Here is a 21,349-nt window from a genome sequence, read left to right on the forward strand (position 1 = left end):
CTTTTAACCAATGCGCGCAAAAATAATAATAATTACTGAACTTTGAAGACACACTGCAAATGAAGTAAACAACTAAGAACTTTTATTTTGGCAACTAGTGATGTAGAATTTTATCTTCTTTCACCCGGTACCAAATACGGTTGTGAAAGTTAAAGTTCATCTTTTGAATTAATCGCCACTTTTGATGGATTTCAACCCTCTGTGCGCCGTTCGGAGTCGGCGTAAAACTGTAGGTCCCTCCGCTTTGTGTGACAACATCAAGGCGCACGCCACAAATCGGAGGAGAAGCTCGGCCAAACACTAACATATGTGTAAGCGCCAATCTATTATTATTATTATTATTATTAAAAGAATGTATTAGGGCCGTTAACTTATCTATTATCGATTTAACTATAGGTACTTTAAAATAGATAAATTTACAACCCCAAATATCCTTAATGTCTTAAAGGGCCCACGGATGATACCAGCATGCTGGCGCCATCAAGTGTTGGTGTCAGCCGATTGACCGTGGCGAAATTAGCCCTACATATGCATATGTATGTGAGTAAAAATTTTAAATACCATTTTTAGCCACAACGAATTTGTACAGCTCTTTTAAGCCCTTTTTAAAAGGAATTTGGCTACCACTAAAAATGATACGCGGCAACACTGCTGTATACGTACATATATGAACTGCGGCGCTGGCGTTGCTCGCGGGCGAAAATTGCCCACCTATGATATACAGAATATCAATGACGATCTAAATTACACTGTGTGACAAAAATGAATATACTTTTTTCGTTGGTCAAACGTGTTGTAGGTGTAATCAAGCAGAAAAATCTGCATACTCAGAATTTTAAATACACCCTCAAAATCTCGGCTTAAGATCAAAAAACGTGTTTTTCATAGGTATNAGGTGTAATCAAGCAGAAAAATCTGCATACTCAGAATTTTAAATACACCCCCAAAATCTCGGTTTAAGATCAAAAAACGTGTTTTTCATAGGTATATACATATGTATGTATGTGATTTAAGATAAGACATTCCGCTGCCTACAACAATGTATACCTTGTTAATTTATCTTAAGAAGTGGCGGAGGAATCTTACAGAGAATACGCCAAATTTAATTTTTTTACATTTTTTTTTTTTTTAATTACGTCTTGTCTGACTATTTTGTTTGTAAGTATACATACATATGTATGTACATGTATATATGTATGTACATGAGGGTGCCCTTGGATTTTTTTTTTTTTTTTCAATACCCTACCCCTAATTCTCGTCCTTTTTATGAGATATATAGCCTATTTTTATAGACATTTTAAGAATCAGTTAGAGGTCGCGACTTGTCATTTTAGGCGAGCCATAAATTTTTTTTTTTAGCTGTTTGAGTTGCTACCCCCTGAAATGGTTACATTTCATCGTTGTCATCTACTTACTCGTACATTTAAAAGTCCTAAACATACATATTTGAAAGGAACAAAATCAAACTTATTTTCCATTTATTTATGAATGATGGTGTGAACAGAAATAATTTTGTTTTGCATCATGCAATATTTTGTACAAACGTACTCGTGCAAAAGCCGCTAATAAAGTGGCTAGCCAAGGGCAGCACTGATGCAAAGTGATACTCTCATTATCTCTACTTCGCCACGTTTATGGCAAGGGTTAGACTTTATTAATTGGGACACAATTTTTACGGAATTTCGGGAGACGTAAATAATGATTTTAGCCGTTTCTATTTAGAATATCTATTACTTTCATTGCAAATATGGAAAAACATTTAGCAAATCGTAGCAATATTAGATCGTACAATTTGCAGAACAGGCCGTATTGTGATTTTTTAATGTCAAACTACAAAAAAAAATCANTTTACGGAATTTCGGGAGACGTAAATAATGATTTTAGCCGTTTCTATTTAAAATATCTATTACTTTCATTGCAAATATGGAAAAATATTTAGCAAATCGTAGCAATATTAGATCGTACAATTTGCAGAACAGGCCGTATTGTGATTTTTTAATGTCAAACTACAAAAAAAAATCATTTTTGCGCGGCCATATTCAGTCGGGCCACCCTTTTAATACATCAAAAAACTCGTTTTACAAGCCGATAGTTTGTTGATGTTTGCATTTTTTATATTCCTCACCTCTATGAACGTCAAATATCAAAAGATTTACTCCACTACGACTTATTATTTATACAAGAGCGCACTTGTGCACAAGGGTATTATAGCTTTGTTCACAAAACGGTTGTTTGTAACAGCCAAAACGAATCGAGATGGATATAGACAAATGTATACCTAAATGATCAGAATGAAAACAAGTAATTTTTAGCAAAAAAAAAACCGACTTAAAAAAAATATATATATATCTATATATTTCATGATCCAATGATTGGATCTAAACCAAATTAGTATGGGACCACCTCTGAGACACTACCTTTCCGTTGCAATTATTTGGATTATTGAAATCGGTTGACGTGGTGCAAAGTTATGCGGTAACACACATAAAAAAAACAAAAAAAAAAGATTCCGACGAACTGATAACCTCCTCCTTTTTTGGAAGTCGGTTAAAAAGAAATCGATTAAGCAGTGACTGTCTGTCCGTCCCTCCGTCTATGCACACGATAACCGTCTATCTTAACGAAACTTGGTATGTTTACTTCTTTCAAATTTTTAACCATTCCCACATCCCATATAACGGTAATTTCGTGCAATACGAAAATACAACTTAAGCAAGAAATGCTTTTAAAAAAAATTGTTGGGAAATGGGCGTGACACCGCCCACTTATGACCACATATCTATGTGTATCTCGGCAACCGTTCTATGAATTTATACCAAACTCAGTATAATTATTGTACTTGACACATAAAAGCAATATGTTGAAAATTTTTGAAATCGGCCTCAAATTAAGCCCAATTTCCATATAACGGTAATTTTGAGAAATGCAGAAACTTCAATATTTCGATAGCTGAGCATATCTACATACCATCGAAGATGCTTGAAAAGGGGTAAAACCACCCCTGCTGTTTTCGGAAAGGTGAAAAAAACTATATTTAATACGCGCGCCGGGATTTAATGCTCGGCTCCGCCCGAACTTAGACTTTTTCACTTTTTTTTTATTTATGTAAGTGTTTGTTAATAATTTTAATTTTTATTTGTTTTATTTTTATTCTTAGTCAAGAATTGCTATTCAAAGTTCATTAAAACAACATTCAAGTGAAGTTTGGCGCTCATTTACTTATGTACGGCTGTAGTGCGCGGTTGACTGTCTGATTAGCCGGTGAATATTCATTCGCACATACAAATCCATAGAGTTGCGTCGCGAAATGTTGCAAAGTGACAAACGATTTTCCAGTTTATATAAAATCGCATTCTTATGTGGCTTAATTGCGGTCAACTGTGTGAATGAGGTCAAAAGCGTTGAGTTCTACGCTGAAAAACGTGCGTTAAAGTGTATGACAAGTAGTAGCGATAAATATAACTTATTTATTTTAAAAACAATTAAAGTTTCTATTTACATATAATGCACACATATGTATGTATGTATAAATATGTATATGCACTTATTTTCTAGCCGCCTTCCTGCCTTCATGTAAAATCTATCAGCCTGGTTTTACAAAATGTTCTACAAACTCTGTGCAAAAATTAATTGATCAACTGGTTATTGGCAAGTTTTTATCCAAAGATTGAATCAAGTTCATCGTTTATAAACTAGTTAAAATATTTTAGGTATACCTGAAGTAGTGGAGGAGTTTGGCCCCTTCGATCCAATGCATGTACATGACATATACTTCAAACAAGACGGCAACGATGTAGCCAGAATTCACGCAAATTTGAGTGATGTTATAGTGAAGGGATTCTCGAAGACAAACATTAAGGAGAGCAGGTGGGTTGAAGTAATTTTAAAACCTCGATGAAATGAATAACTCAATATAGCTAAATTGTTGCTGAGTTCCCTGAAAACCTAAATTCTCCATACAAAAATGTTCGGAATATATTGACGGTTAAAGTCCCGGTAGCAAAAGCCTTTATATAACAAAGTGTCGATTCAAAAGCATCTACTTGCCGAATTCTGAAAAGAGCGACCCCACTGCTATAGAAGAAGTATCTCAGATCAGATTTGTTCGATTTTCAAAAGTGCGGTGTCAAATTAAAGGGCTCGGACTGTGGATGTGCCTTTGTTTCTTAACTTAACTCCAGGAGGGGTGCCACCTGTTTAATAAATTAAGTTCAATTTGACTAAGGTAATAGAAATATGTATAATCATGTGGGCGCCATAAGAAAATGGTTTAAAAAGGTAATAGTGTGTAAATATTTTTTAGGGGATTGCCACCTATTTGAAAAGTTTGCACTTACACACAACTAAAGATTAAAATATGCCTAAAAATGGTATTTAGAAATCTTTAGTTAAAACACTAATAACTTTTTGAGGTGTTTAAAGAAGGTTGACAACCGTTTAAAAAGTTAAATTCAAATTATTTCATAACTTTAAAAAATTATTAAAATACTGGTACCAATCGAAGTGGGTTTGGCAAGACTTTATTTACGAACAACAATATTTAGAGGGATGCCACATGTTTAAAAATAAAATTCAACTTAATTCATCAGTTATTTTCAAATATTTTTCACAATGGCAGACAAAGGTTTTAAAGCTTGAACCTTTTTTTAAAGAGGGTTGCCACCTGTATAAAAAGTCGAATTTAATTAACTTATATGCACACTATTTTAAATATGAAAATGCAAGTGTCAAGCGAAAGACTGTTAAGAAATCTTTAATTTGAATATTTAGAAAGTTTGAGGAGGGTTGCCACGTGCTCAGAATATGGCATTCAAATAAGTTTGATGAGATACTAGACCTACCCTGTCAATGGAAATGGGTTTTAAAGGCCTCATTTCTGAAATACATTTGGAAGGGTTTCCACTTGTTTATAAAATTAAATTCAAACTTAATTCATCAATTAATTAAAAGATTTAACACAACTTAGGAAATAAGGAAATTTAGAAAATACTTTGAATAGGTTTTCCTCCAGTTTGAAAAGTCGAATTTAATTAACTTATATATAAAGTATATCATACATTAAAATACGGATGCCTAACGAAAGAGTGGTAAGAAGTCTTAAGATTGAACATTTATGTTTGAAGAGGGTTGCCACCTGTTTAGAAAGTTGTATTAAAATTATTAATCTAAATGGATTCTAAAGGGCTTTATTTCTGACCTTTATTTGAGAGGATTGTAGCGTGTTTCAAAAATTAATTATCCCAATATTAGACGAAAGGGATTTAAGAAGATTTTAGTTTGAAAGTACTTTTGAAAATGATTTCTACCTGTTTTTAGAGTCGAATTTAGTTAACTTATGTATATGTATGTAGGCTAGTTTTATGAAATATTAAAATATGAGTGTGAAGGTCATTAGATTTGCATCGTTCTTTCGAAGTGGCCAGTAGATGTGCGATAAGATTTTATTATTTGAAGTGAAAATTTTTTATGGGTAAGGGGTGATTTGGAATTTGATGATATTAAAAACCGACACTATGCGAGACCTCTCTTCACCTAGAAACGCTTGCACGGATTCAGATGAAATCATTCAGACCGCTTACAACTCTTCTAACATTTGTAATAGTTCCTAGGGGTTTGAAAATCAATTCTGGGCGTTTTAACGCCACGCGGGTTCACTAGTTTTTATTTATTTTGCATACCTTTCTATTACGAGATATAAGGGTTTATATGGAAAGAAATTGATACAATTTTTAAATTCAGATGTCTTTTACACACTCATTCGGATATCTTAAAAAGATCTAGGTATAGGAAAATTTTTACATATTTATGCAATTTAAACATATCGTTCTGATTTAGGGGAAAAACCATAAAAAAACAAAAACAACGAAAATTTCCCTTACCATCCCTAAAAATGCTTTATAATAAAATCAATTATACATCAAATACGGCAGGGTATCAACTTAAAAAAACGCATGGCCCAGAAAACTTACTAAGGAGAGTTTCCGGCACTAAGTCATAAAAAATTTCTTGCACAAACATTTTTACTGGTTGGATATTCCATCGGAATCCGCAATAAAATGTAAATTTTTGGAAAAACACGTTTTTAAACACCTTTCTAACTATACATATACGAATTTTTTCCAAAAGTTTTTTTTTTTTTTGCTGTATCGAGGTTTTGGTATTATAATGGACTTATTGATAAAAAATAAAATTTAAAGAGCTTTATAAGCAGACGTTTCCGTACATTTTACAATTATAAAATATAATGTTATAAAAATTATAATATAATTATATTATAACAAAACTACAAATATAACGAAGCATTTGTCCAACACATTCAAATTCGTTATATCGGGGTTTCGCTGTAAAATTTTTATTACATGCGTATGTACGACTTTTTTCGTCTTTCGGCGCCATATGAAAATTTCGTTTTCTGTCACAAAAAAAAATTGTGGCAAAATTTCAGTGCCCTGTCTTCATTGTTCAGTTAGTCTTCGCAGCAATAAGAATTTTTAATGAAAAAATTGTTTTCCCCCACTTTTTTTTAATGAACAGTTAAATATAACAAATAAAAAAACAACCTTGTGGCTCATTGAATTTTAGAAAGTTTGGAGTAGCCAGGACTTACCTTTGACTTTTGGTCATTATTATTTCTCTCCATCTGAATCGTCGAACACACTTCGTATAGAAGAAAATGACCGACACCATCCTAATCCGACCCTATCGGATTTTGCCATCACCTCTGGGGATGTCAGTCGTTACTTGCGAGTACTGATTTCTTTCTTGAGCACAATATGCAGAATAATTTTTTCCATTAATGTTTCACCATTAGTGTCTCTGTCAACCACATTACTACTGCTGACATACGCTTGACAATGCAATCTCTCAATAACCTTTACTGCTTGATTGTGTTGAATAAAGTGTAACATTTTATTGGAACTACATAGATGATCGACGGGAAAATTAGGAAAACGAACACTTACCTTGTCAACCGCATGTAAGTAGGAAACACTCGGGTCCATACCTCTTTCTTTCACCTAAAAAACTTGGTTAACAACTGTGAATAAGCAAAATACGCCGAGACATGTAAACTTAATTTTGAGTCGTAAGCAAAGCTAACAATTAAATTCGCTATTGGGTTTAAGAGAAAATATACCAAAATTTAGTATTTCAGCTGACAACTATTTTTTATAACTCCGCCAACGTTTTGACGCCCCTAATTTGTGAATTATTTTTTATCAAATGCAAAATTGGCCCAAAGTATTTGCCTGAATTATTTACTTTTTTCACAGAGTCAGCAAACGGGACTTCAACTGGATTACCAAAATCTTTTTACCCAAAATGCGAATGGATGCCGTTTATAAAATGGAAGGGCAGATTTTATTGATACCCTTGAGAGGTTCCGGCAAAATGTTTATAGAAATCGGTATGACACTCTTTTATCTGTAGTACTGTGCTTTTCATGGAAAACTTATTTAAAGATAATGTGACTGAAACATAACAAATACTGTAGCTAGCATTGAATACATTTATTTTTTATTTACTTATTTCCTTTCTTAATCTTACAGACAATCTCGACATTACACTCTACACGAAAACGCGGCTCTACGAAAAAGCTGGCTTCACTTTCGACAACGTAACTGCAGTTCGTGTTGACTTGAATATGACACGCGTACGCACAAATTTTGAAAATATTTTCAATGGACACAGCAAGGAGGTGGAACGAAGCACTAATGAATTCTTCAATGAGAATTGGCGCGACTTTTACGAAGCACTCAAGCCGATTATCACCGAAACCGTAGAAACGATATTGTACGATGTGATGCACAAAGTTTTCAATTTAATACCGGCGAATTTCTTTGTCGAAGATATACCCACCTCGGAGCAATTGTATGGCACGAATAAATCATTAACCGTTGCGTAGAAATGGAAATGGAGTTACTGACGTGTATACATATGTATTTTGTTTGAAAATTAAACACCATCCAAATAAATTGTGAATAAAAAAAAATTTAATAATAAAAATGTAATTTTAATAATTTTTTAGCAACAAACACAACCGACTACCATTCTCATATAAAAATTGGGGAGTTAAGCCAAATTGGTATGGGATCACGCTTGAGGTACCACTTTACCTTGTCGAAAGTTATGTGGTACCATAAATACATATATTTTCCGAAAATTAAGTATTTAGGAAGATAAAATTATTTTATTTAGTTGATATTTTGGATTGAAAATTTTATCAAAAACATTTTAAGGGGAGTGGTCCCGGCACATATCTATTACCGGACTCGGATTCCTCTTGGCAGACCTGGCTATATCACGCCACATGCTAAATTCATGGATAAAAATAAAATTTCCCTTTCGCAATGTGAACACAACATACTTTAACTATCTCGCCTGCCTGCACCATAATTACAATCCACTTCAAATCTGTATCACTGACCATGCTAACAAATGATTTTAATTTGTGGTTCTCTCATGCTGCTTCTTGACATTGATATAATAATACGTCAAGTCTCGATTACGGTTGTGACTGCGCTTAGGGCTATTTTTAAACCCGAGCGCACCTGTGCACAAGGGTATTATAGCTTTGTTCACAAAACGGTTGTTTGTTGTAACAGCCAAAACTAATCGATAAAGATATAGACAAATGTACACATAAATGATCAGAATGGAAAACGAAATCGATTAAGAGGTGACTGTCTGTCCGTCCGTCCGTGAGTGCACACGAGAACTCGAGTAAAAATTCAGATATCTTAACGAAACTCGGTGCGTTTACTTCTTTTCAGTGTAGGACACATATTATTGAAAAGGGGCAATAACAACGTCTACCTCCCCTATAGCGGTAATTTAGAGAATACGTTTATGATAAAATTTTGGAAAATGGGCCTGACACCGCCAACTTACTTATATTGATACTACCAGCAAATCACTTGAAAAGAAGTAACGTTATTATGGAATTGTAGAAAATGGGCGTGATACCGCCCACCTGTAACTATATAAGTTGGTCTCATTATGTCTAACTGAAGAGAAATTTTTTAATGTAAATTTTATAAGAAATGTTAAAACATAGCTATTTAAAATTTATAGTAATTTACCTCATTAGTCTTTCTCTTTTTAGCTGACTTCATAAAAAGGAGGAAGTTATAAATTCATCGGAGTATTCTTGTTATCTACTATGTTACCGCATAACTTTGGACCACATTAACCGCTTTTGATAATTCTTTTTCTGGTGCCTCAGTGGAGGTCCCATACTAATTTGGTCTAGATCCGATCATTGGATCATGATAAAATTAACGGTACTTCTGAACTGTTATATAAGGTTTTGTCTTTTGCTATGGTTTGTTTTTTTGTTTATAATTCGAATTGCCATAACCTCTATCTGATCTTTAAACTAAAATAAAATGAATTAAAAGTAAAAACCAGGCGTGAATTTTTAAGACATGCGAAGGTACTTCAATTCATTAACACTTTTAAAAATAGCTGTCAAAACAGTTTTTTTGCTCTCCTGAAAAATTTAATTTTTGCAGATAGAGGGTATTGAATATAAGCCCTCGATATGCAAGTTTTCCTTTGTTAAGTATTAAGTGGTTTGGATTTGTTGATGTCAGTAATTAAAACCAATTATCCTCTAATACTTTTATAAGCACATTGTTACGTGGTAATTCGTAATTTACATAGAGTATTATTATTCATTTTATTTAATCAAGCATATCAATTTACGATTGATTTGCATGAGCGAATTAAAAAGGGAAACTTAAACAAATGATCAGCAATATCTATCTCTAATTTGTGTTTGAGGACTTCGAAGACAAACCGGTAAAATTAATATCTTTACGACAAGTAAATCTCTACATTGCATGTTGACACAATTTATCGAATTGTGTACACATAAATTTTTAGCCTATTCTAATTAATAAAAGCAAATTAATTTGTATATAAATGTCGCAATGCTTTTAATGGAGACAAATATGTTGGAATGTTGTTGTTGACCAAGATGCGGTGAGATGAGGAAAGCCTATGGTGTACCGACTTCGATGTCAGAATTGTCAAAGCCAAATCGAGATCAAACTAGTTGGGCTGTCGCAAATGTCGTCGATAGAAGCGGAGGTGTTGAAGGTGTTTAAAATATATATATATATTTTAATTTAATTCGTTTGCAATGAAATTGTTTTTTCACAACAACAACAACAGCACAGATTTCCAAAGGTAACAGTCGACGAGTTCATACACATTGACCAGGAATTTGGTGAAACAAAGGTCCCTGGTCCGAATTGTATATATACCCATGTGCTAGTTCAATTTATCCTGGAGAGAATTTTCCTACATCCATGGAAAAAGTAAAATATTACTCTGAACCATTGTCATACGACCTATCTGCAATGGTATGGAGCCATGGATATACTATTGGAGAAGGTTATCGCAGCTCGGTTGGCCATCTTCACAGAAGAGGAGGGCGGACTGTGTCTTTAGGCTTTCGTAAAAGGTGCTCAACACTAGCGGTATCGACGACTACACAGAAAAGGGAAAAGGTGGTATGTCGATGAAGACCAGCAGACCAACAGTAATTCTTACAACGGTTTTCAACTCACCATATTCTTTCGCAAGGCAGTTGTCAATTCCTGCAACTATCTTAAAAACTATCTTTCTAAAAGACCAAGTGGAATATCTGCTAACGAGGAGCATTACTCTGTTTCTATTTTAGCAATAATGTCCTAAAAGTTAAATGCAGTTAGGTGGTTCACAAGATGGCTTATTGTCGAATGTCGCAAAGTTTTTTACGGCTAAATAAATGTTTACAGGACTTCAAAACCACGACCAACTACTTTTTAATGGTGTAAATAAAATAAAAAAATGTATTTCTAAACAATAAAAACTAATTTAAATAAAAAATGGAAAACAGTTTTAATGGAAATAAAACCACAAAAATTAAATTAAATAAAAAAAAACAAATTTGAAACAAAACTAAGTAAACATTTTAAGAAAATTAAGTAAAAGAACAAGTAAGTTCCGAAAAATTAAATAAAATAAATTCAAATATTTAAATCTATGAAATTTAAGAAAATTTGAGTCAAAAATATAGGTAGCAAAACCAGAAAAAAACTATAAGTTCCTTAAATTTAATTACATAAAAAAAAACATTAGTCTTTTTAAAACAATAAAATCTAAAAATTTAAGAAAAATTATATAAAAACACAAAAAATTATTAAAAAAGAAAAAATGCGTAAAATAAGATTCTGAAAAATTTAATTTTATTAAAAGAATATGTTTCTTAAAATTAAAAGAAAGATAAGTCAAAAAAGGGAAAAATTTTGTTAAAATAAAAAAAAAATTCTGCCATAGGATTCGAACCTTGGATCGCTCGAATGGCACGCCAGCAGTTCTTTGTATACATTTACTCTCAAAAGAGCTTTTCTTCATGAAAGTGGGCAAGGGGCTCTTGTTCTGTAAGTTTTTCGTGCCGGAATAAGCAAAATCTCGGCGAAGGTCTCGTCCTGTTTTCACTGTGTCAATGAAGGTAGCGTACCCCAACGTCAAAAAAATTTATTTGCAAAAAATAAGTTTAAGAAATAACTCAGTTTTATTTATGAACGAGCTAATGTTTAAGCAACACAACCGACTTCGTTGTTCATATAAAAATTCAGGATTGCCATGAAATGCTTCATAATCTAATGATCCGAACTGGGCTAAATTAAAATAGGACCACCCTTGGAGTACCACCTTTCCGACAAGCATAAAAGCAAAAATATTTCCACGAATTGATAACCTCCTTTTTTGAAGTCGGTTAAAAATCACTTTGACCGCCCTTCTACCTGGTCAAAAATTGTGACTGTTATTGTTGCAGCCTCACCAATATAACATATTTTTTTAACTAAAGATACAGTGACAGATTACTTCCTTTCTTTATTAGCCTTTCTTTTTCCAGTAGCTTAACAAATAAAGCTCGCTCTACATAAATGAGTAAGTGCTTTGCCGTATGAAGTTATTACGAATCCAGTTTTGCCGTAGTCATCTATAACATTATCAACAATCATTGTATATTACTAATTTAAATTACATATATTTAATTATTATAAAAATCGCCAATTAAAACAAGTTATCCAGGTTCCCGGCTGAAACATCAAAGCTCGCTATGCGCAAAAAAGGAAACTTAAAACCGTTAAATTTCAGTGACATTCAACAATTTACATAATTAACCTTCTTAAAAGTTTCCGACATAAAATTTTTAGTGGCATCACGTTGCATGCATGCATGTATGTATGTACATTAGACCAGACCTGAAAAAAGTTCGCCGAACATCTTCGAGTCCAAAGCATTTTTGCAAGGCAAATTGAAAGAAATATATGTATTTATTTTTTGTCTCTAGGATTTCTAAAAGCAATTTTTTTGCCAAGCCCGTTTTAAATTTTTCGTTATATTTTCGGCATTTACGGTCGGATCTTCACCATGGAGGGTTACACTGATTTTCGCATTTTTTTTTTTTGCGAACCTTTGTGAAAGCAATATGAACGTATTTTAATAAAATGTATGCAAAGATCATAAGGCTTGTGATGTCCATTTACTTTTCTAAGTTCTAAATTTACAGTTTTAGGTCAAATCATGCGCGAAATTTGCGTTTCAAACAAGTAATGCATGGTCGACTCCACGAAGAGTAACTCATGCACAGTTAAAGAGTGATTTATCTAAGTTCTTTTCTCCAGAAAACATTTTTGTTCGATACAAACTTCTTATCCTTAACTAACACAACCTTATACTTACTGACAATATCTCAGTTTTTATCACCCTAAGGTACCATCCTAATGTTAGTAAATTAAAGCGCCACAAAACTATAGCACTACTCGTATTGCATTACCCGAGCCTCCCTCAAGTGCGGCAGTAACTCAAATAAGTTAATTACGATTGATTTAACATTAGAAAATAACATAAAAATGAGAATAGAAATAAAAACTAAGTTAACTCAACTAGTTTACAACACAAAAAAAAAAAACAAAACATAAATATTCTATGAGCACTACGTATCTATGTAAATATGTATATACATATTTACTGAGTCGGTAAGTCTGTATACACCTGCAAAATACTTGCTGTTAACCTTTGTGCGCTCACCACCCCGCACAGCCGCGTCTAGCCAGCCAGCCGGCCGGCTAGTTGGTTGAACAGGTAGCTTGACTAAGTGTAAAGTAGTAAGTACCTACGTAAAGTGCGAGTAATAGCATAGCAGTTAAGTTAATAAATTGTTATTATTGAGTTTATGTTTATAAAAGTGCCGCAGCATTTCGAGATTAACAACAGTCGCGTTCAACATCTCGCTGCTAAAGCGTTGTTAAATTTATTAAGAAAACTCACTGATTATTTTAGTTTATATTGTTTTTTTTTTTTTAATTTTTTTTTCATTGGTCGCAAGTTAAGCGGCAATAGCAATGCTTAAAAGCGCCCTCTTACGCACATCGGCTGTGCTAAAAGGACTTTTACTGGTGTTCGCCTGTTTGAGTAGCGTTCGGAGTTTAGAGTATTACACAGAAAAACGTAAGTGTCAAAATGTGAAAAAACGGAAAAGAAGTATGCAAAATTTAGCAAATAAAAATAGGAAAATGGTTTTGGTTTTCGTCTTTAACAAAAACTTAGATTTGTCGATTAAAGCTCAAAGACCATTTTCCTTATTATGGAAGTGAACTGAAATACCTACTAATTTAACTGGTGAACTTCGGACATATTACCATTGAATCCTTTTTTTACAAAAACTTGAAAAACATCCAATTTTGAACAGGGGGATAACCAAAACTTCCAAGCCAATGCAAGCGATCGCCGCAAGTGTTTAACAGTGAAGACGTGATTTTTCTAAAAAAAAAAAGAAAAAACACATTCCTTATTTACGAATAAAAAATGTAGTTATGCAATTTTGAGTAGCAACGTTCGAAAGTAAAAAAAAATGGCAAAAGTTCGAAAAACGAAAGTTAAATTTTTCAATTTTATAACCGATAAAAACACTTTGACCTAGCCACTGCATATGCCGGAGCAAACACAGGCTTACAAATAACCGGTCATTAAGCTATCGTCCCAGAAACCGTGTCAACGTCGCGCAGTGCTTTGGCCCATAGGCAAATTTAAAATAAAATAAAGTGCTTAGTTATATAGATTTTGGTAAAGCTAACATAGTACCTTTAAAATCTTTGGAAGTTCAATTTATCATCTCCTCTTTTTGCTAACAGCAGAGAGCGCTAAAGTCAGAAATGAACGGATAAGCGGCTTTTACTGTATTACAAAAAAATTGTCCAAAATTTAGTTTTTAGTGTACTACTTTGAAACTGAATAGTTTTGTTTACTACTATACGTACAAAAATAATAATAATAACTTTTGGTAAAAGGTTTTTTATGGAACAGTTGTTCGTGCTATCGAAAACTTTTGAGATATTTTTATTAGAATTCCCGAAAGTGCTAAGTTTTGTTGAGTGAAATAAAACAAAAATTTAAGATTTTTTTTATTTACTATTTTAGTAAAATTTGAAGTGCTTCAATAGAATCTGTGAAGAAGTTTTAGATTTTCCTTCCGCAACTGTAAAACTTATATGCATTTTTAAGCCGTCTTTCTTAAGTTTCAGAAAAAGTTACAAAGAACTAGTTTATGATGTTGCCAAAATTGAAACAAATTAAGTTATTATTATTTTTTTTATACTATAAAAAATTAACCTAGTTTTGATGCAGTGGGTAATTTTTATTAAATACTAGCAAATGCCTGGCTTGCTTCGCGACGCCTTATAAGAACTTTTGCGTTGACCAATACTAAAATAGTGTTGCTACATGCAAAAACGATTTGTAATGTAAAAATTATTAGTTTAAGTTGAAAGGACTGAAGAGCAGAACCTTGCTTACTCATAGGCCAAGAATAATAGCGCTGAGATAACATTTGTGTTAAGTACTAATATCCTTCGATGCTATGAGCTTTTATTTCCACCTGTGAGATAACTGCAAGTATTGCAAACTTTGCCGAGAGTGCGTAATCTTCTCCTATAATCCTGCTGTTCCACAGGATGAAAGAGTTTTCCCGTTCAAATGGGGTCATTGATATTCCTAATGGCTCTTTTGTTATCAATGTCGGATCCGGAACTATAATCACTTAGGTCTAAATACAAGAAAATAAAGTATGAATTTGAAGAAATTGAGATATACATTTTAAAAGGCAATATTATAAATTACATTTGAAATAACTTATCTTATTTATTGAGCAAATTTAGAAAAAAAAACAATTTATTTATGATCCTTTTTAAAGAAAATATTAAATTATACATTTTTATTTTTCAATAACTAAAATTCATAAGAGAGGTAGTCATTTTCTGATACGAAATGAAAAAAAAAAAATTTGCCAAAGAGTTAAAAAGTTTAACTTTGTAAATTATTATTAGTTTTTAGCACATTCTGATCAGAAATGTAGCTAAAATCTAGTTTTTGAGAAAAATTATATATGGCAGGTCCCTGCAGCGAACAAAACGAAATTTTCTACAGAGATTAAGGACATAATTTTACAGAGAGCCACCAATTTTGGCTTTATTATGTTTATAATTGTTACTCAAATTAAACTTTTAAAAGGAGGAAGGATGTATGGACTTGCACCTATATTGCCGAAACTTTGATTTCTTCCTTTTTGAATTTGCGTATTCTAAAGCAGCACATCAAATTTAATTTTTCCGCGATAACTCGTTCGTCGTACTATTATTTTCATTTGTCAGTGGAATCTTTCGTCATGCCCCCGTAGTCCTAGTTTGTGATTAATGCTCTCTACCTACGTACATATAAGCATTTAGTCTAGTCGAATTAGATACAAAAATTGCCTAACTAGTTAACTGATATATCGTCTGTGAAAAAACATCTGTTTTTCTAGCGGTCTATGACAAAAACTTCCAATGTTTCGACCAAAGTAAATGGATTGAGAAAAATACCAAATGGCATGTAGATAATAAAAGTGCACGCGAAAATTATTCGGAATTATGTGGTAGAATGTGTCGTGTTTTTTGTAAATAATTTCCGAAATCCGCATCTGCGAAGTAGAGTACCGTAGAAATCGCTAGACTGGAATTTGAAACAAAGACCTTCTCCCCTTCACAATTACCTCACTTTGCAACTGTATCTGCATCTATGGGGGAACTGACGCTATAAAACATTTTGACTGAATCAGACCACGCCACGTATTATTTTCTTCATTCTCTTGGCTGAAATGTCTCATTCGGGTACGTATTTTGTGTTTGATGAATTTGTTGCCAAGGTCGACTTCAAAATAATTTAAAAAATAAAAATTGTTTAAAGGCAAGCTTTTATTTGTCTTTGATAAATAAGAAAAATCGACCCCACGACACCTAACGGCAGAATTTTTTGGGGAGTTTTTCTTTCCATTCAGGATTCTCCAAATACATATGTCGACTCCTACACATTTGGCAATTTTTTTGTGAAGTTATTCCTTTTCATGTAAGTATTTACGTTCTAAATATAAACCATATAGGACCATAAATACGGATTTTTAAAATATCTCGACACCTGCGCCACCTAGCGATTTAATTTATCTCCCACTTTGTGAAAGCTAAATTTCAAGTTTAGATATTTCTATTTATCGCATGGGTATTTTTTCATCGACAGAGAATTAATTTAGCACCTCAATGCCAATTTGACTAGACTAATTGTTATTCACCTCTTGCAATTTACAACTCTAACTTGTTACTTCAAAAACCAACTTGGTTCTGTGTTGGCCACTTGTTAAACTTGACTAGGTTATGGTCAATTCAATAAGTAGGGTCAGTTCCTTAAAACTTAATATGTACATTTGTTAGTTTTAAAGTATTAGTGAAAGCAAATTTTCGAAAGTCGTTTTCCTATATACTATTTTTTACAGTTCAAGTTGATACTTATTTTTCCATTTTTTTTTAAATAATATTTATATTTTTTTGAAATATTTTTAAATATCTCAAAAACGTGTAGATAACTTTAATGAAAAATTAATTAAGAACGAACAGCAAATTTCATTCATTTCATTTGTTGTATAATTTGTTTTGATCGGTTAACGGATTCTCCAAATAGTAGAAATTTGTATGCTTTGACATTTTTTCTTTAATCATAAAAATTATGTTGCGAAATCTCGATAACAACACTACAGAAAAACTTGTATTTTCGGACTAAGTGACTGATTTTATATGGGAATTGGATGGTATCGTTCTTGAGCTCTTTCCTACAACCATGGCTTGTAGATATGTATGTATGTATGTACGTATGTGTTGGTCATTTCATGTAGTTACATGATTTGAGGTTGTAACTCTTTGAAACAGGTTTATTTTTTTCTAATTTAAATACATAATAATCAACTTCGTTACATTTAAATCTAAATTTCTAAAAAAAAAAATTGTATTAGATAAATAAAATGCATTACAGATGTAATTACAATCTTTTTATACATACATAGGTGTTTACGTATGCATTTATATGAAAACTATCCTATAACAACGTACTTGATTAACATTTGATGACGCAGTTGAACAACTTGGCACGGAATTTATTTTACAAACTTAGAGACAGGTAGTAAAAAAGCTAATTATGCACATACCTACATGTTTGTTTATAAACAAATACTTGTACTAACAAATACCAGTAGTAAAAGTAAACTCTACGGCAATTAAGTAAATATTTCAACAAGTATTTGAAGGCAGATTTATTTATTTAACGCCGTTACTCAATTTTGAATGGAAAATGTGTTGTCTCAAAACTAACAGCAGAACAGGGAGAATATTAAATGACCGGAAACCATGAAGATTGGCATATTTGCGTTTAAATAAAAACAAGACGTTAAAATATGTATGTATGTATGTAAATATTTAGAGGAATCCGAATAACTACACACCTTTGTGAACACCACTTGAGCTGTAGCACAAAAAGGGTGGAATAACTTGAAATTGAATAGTTTTTCATCAAATTCGGTAGCTGTCGGTCAGCTAGCTGTCTGCGAAGTTGATAAAAGGTGGATCGACTACTTCGATCCCTTCGATATTTCTAAATACATATGCCCAGGAACACAGCAGAGAGCGGCGTTGACGTGACTCACTGATTCAAGCGATGCGTATTATTACCACGGATCCTATCGCTCGCTTTCAATGTTGATTGGCTGTCAATGAATTAATCGGCGTTCCCTGACCGAGCCTGACTATTTCTTTTTTAAGGCTAACAGATTTTTCTAGGCAAATATCTATACGTGAAAGTGAGAGTGCAGTCATCAGGTAGGCGATATGATTGTCAAAGCTGAAGGATATGTAATAGCCCGCACCAATACCTTTCTCAATCTTTCAGCCATCGGTGTACATGGAAATACTGCGAGTTTTTGCTAATCAGTCAGATGATTGTGGTGTATATCCCATAATTACGTGCAGTGACAACCCTTGTTTTTTCCAAAGATCCTTTTGCGTATACATTACGCGATGAAATGTCCAGTTTAGTCCCTTTGTTTTCCTTATGAAAAAGACAAGTTCACTTTTTGAAGGTTTATATCTGCTTTGATAACTGTACTCTCCCTCATATAAGAATAAATCTACTATATTCTCAAGTGTCAAGTGTAGGATAAACGATGAATAGCTTATTGGCATAATACACTTTTCGGTAAGGGATTAGTTTCCCCGCCTTAGGAATAGACATATTAGTATCATTCTAGTTTTCCTCCAAGCTTTATGCTCGTTATATGAGATAGCATGTTTTCACAAGAGTGTTGTAAGATGGCCGGCACCACACCATCCGGTCCTGCGGATTTGAATGGATGCAACGATTTGATCGCCCACATTTCTTCCCCTCTATCCACTGTTGTAGCTTTAATGCACCTTTCCGATACGTGAGCTAACATTGATTTCTTAAAATTATCAATTATATCCGCGCAGCCTGAGATGTCCTGACTAGAGTCCGTTCAACAGCCAGTTTTTCTCCTAGCCTTCCTGTGGCGTAATCACTTTTAGAAAATAACTTACGGAACTTAATGTATGATTTTTTTGACTGCGTAGATTTACGTAGAATTTCCATAAATATTTCTTTGTAGTCCTTGTGTCAATTTTATAGAGTTCAAACTTTCCCAATAGTTTTCTCAGTCCTCCTTGATATCTCTCATAGGATATTATATGGGGCTTCGTGTTACCAATAAGATGCTGATGTTTCCCAGTAATATTGATTTTATTTCTACTTTTTGTTCTTATAACATTCACAGCGGATTTCATGCAAACATGCCGCATAAACGAGCCGGAATTCGTCAAATGCTCAACATCCAGTATTCAAAAGTTAATGGATCAACTGGGAAAAGGTATTTATTTTATTGTACAAAATATTCGGCCCAATTATGGTTATCGACGTCGATGAAATTTTTTCATAAAAAAAAATATCCCTCATAAGTCCAACCCCAGCTATTGTGATCAGACAGTATTTTTGTGGAAAGGTGTTCTTCGCATAAATACTGTGCTCAGCGTAGCTGGAGTTGAGCTTACGAGGGCTATTTCTCGTAGAAAAAAATTACATCGACATCGATGTCAACAACCATAATAGGGCCTATTTATGTTCTAACATTCTAATTTTCAAGGTATACCTGAGATCATGGAAGTGATTGGTACATTTGATCCGTTAAAACTTAAACCGATACAATTCGCACAGGATAATCAAGGAGCAGTAACGTTACACGCTAATTTAACGGAAATGGTGGCAACTGGACTGTCGAAACTAGTTATTAAGGAGAGCAAGTGAGTTAAAAAGTCATTGAAATAGATAACAGAAAAAGTCCGTTATACAATACTAAAAACTATGTATGTATATAATCAACATTCCTAACATAATATAGAGTGAGCAAAAAGGACTACAGCTGGGAAACGAAAATTTACATACCAAAGCTACGTTTGGAGGGTCAATATAAAATGGCTGGCAGAATACTGTTAATACCGTTGAACGGTGCTGGACATATGTTTATCGAAATAGGTAGGTATCAATCAAAGATTTACATCAGGGTGGCCCCTAAAATATCAACATTATGCGGGACCGCTTTATTAAGTCGGTTCAAGAAAATTTCAAAGTTTTACAGTTGATTTCCACCAAGCCTTAACTGCAGTTTATGTCAATTGGAAAAAGAGAGATTACAACTTGAGGGGGGTAATTGCACATATTGAGTAGAAGCAAACGAAAGGAAAAAAGCAAAAACTAAGAATTAAACCTTGCCGATCTCCCCACGTTAAAATTCTTGTAACTTATCTGTGCTCTTAACTGCTGTTAAGTCTTTGGTAGAATTAGGCTATTAAATGCATTTTTAGGTGTCGTTGCCAGGGTAAAATTTATTTTTTTTTTTTTAGTAGGCAAAATTCGACAAAATTTCTTAACTAGATCAAGAATTACTCAACGAGGTTATGAAATTCAGTTAATAAGTTTCAACAAGCTGAGTTATAGCAGAATAAAGTCAAAATGTTGTCGAATTTATGCGATATTTTTGTAATATACATTTTGTAAGCCTCTGTAGCTACGCATAAATTTTTGTTTTAATATTTAAAATTTCGGTTTAGAATAATTCCGCTTTAGAATAATTAGGCGGAAAGTCGGATTTTTGCAAATACCTTTATTTTGTGATTTCAAACAACATAACTATGTGCCAAATGTTATATATTTTTAGCTTAGAAACTTGCGTAAAATATATTAAGTCACGTTTTTCGTAAGGCTAACAATTGTCGACCTTCCCTGCAAAATCCAGCTTTGCCTAAATTATTCCGAAAAATTAGCAATTTATTTGTCTTTATTCCCTGGACTGGTAGCATTTTTTTGTTTTATATTCTAAATTCGATTTCTCTATTACTTTATTTTGTATTCTAGAAAAACTCAACATCCTCATGCGCACAAAAACTCGTCTCTATGAGAAAGGCGGTTTCACCTTCTACAATGTTACAAAGATACGCATGGATCTAGCGCCGGGTGGTCTGAAAACGAATTTCGAAAATATTTTCAATGGCAACAGCAAAGAAGTGGAGCGTAGCACTAATTTGTTTTTCAATGAAAATTGGCGTGATTTCTTCGAAGCTCTACGACCGCTAGTAACAGAAACTGTGGAGACTACGCTATTGGATATATTACAAAAGGTGTTCCATTTGATACCGGCAAATTTCTTTGTTGAAGATATACCAACATCGGAACAATTGTACGCGAAAAAGAAAGAGAAGAAAGAATGAGTTGATATGTTTTAGTAAAAAATATAAATTAGAGAAAAAAATTGTTTTTATATCCTAGAGTTGTTATTAAAGTGGCGTTATATTTTTGAGCGCTTCTGATATGAAATAAGTACTCTAGCACATATTTACCTTTTGGCGATCAAAAAAAAAATATTGGAGTC

The 21,349-nt window shown here is 33.1% G+C and overlaps 2 protein-coding genes across 2 annotated transcripts; both read left to right on the plus strand.

Moving 5' to 3' along the window:
- Window positions 1-3,176: 3,176 nt before the first annotated feature.
- Window positions 3,177-7,953, plus strand: LOC108370115 (uncharacterized). Its single transcript, XM_017625377.1, has 5 exons — window positions 3,177-3,422; window positions 3,556-3,648; window positions 3,711-3,867; window positions 7,272-7,405; window positions 7,548-7,953. The coding sequence occupies exons 1-5, from the start codon at window positions 3,308-3,310 to the stop codon at window positions 7,901-7,903; spliced, it is 855 nt and encodes a 284-aa protein (XP_017480866.1). The 5' UTR covers window positions 3,177-3,307; the 3' UTR covers window positions 7,904-7,953.
- Window positions 7,954-13,205: 5,252 nt separating this feature from the next.
- On the plus strand, window positions 13,206-21,238 carry LOC108370117 (uncharacterized). The gene is made up of 5 exons (XM_017625378.1): window positions 13,206-13,509; window positions 19,202-19,294; window positions 19,568-19,724; window positions 19,823-19,956; window positions 20,836-21,238. Exons 1-5 carry the CDS (start codon window positions 13,404-13,406, stop codon window positions 21,186-21,188), a joined length of 843 nt encoding a protein of 280 aa, XP_017480867.1. The 5' UTR covers window positions 13,206-13,403; the 3' UTR covers window positions 21,189-21,238.
- Window positions 21,239-21,349: the final 111 nt, after the last annotated feature.

This window comes from Rhagoletis zephyria, unplaced genomic scaffold (genome assembly GCF_001687245.7).
Source record: "Rhagoletis zephyria isolate East Lansing unplaced genomic scaffold, Rhagoletis_zephyria_1.1 Rzeph_scaffold_04021, whole genome shotgun sequence".
Lineage (NCBI taxonomy): Eukaryota > Metazoa > Arthropoda > Insecta > Diptera > Tephritidae > Rhagoletis > Rhagoletis zephyria.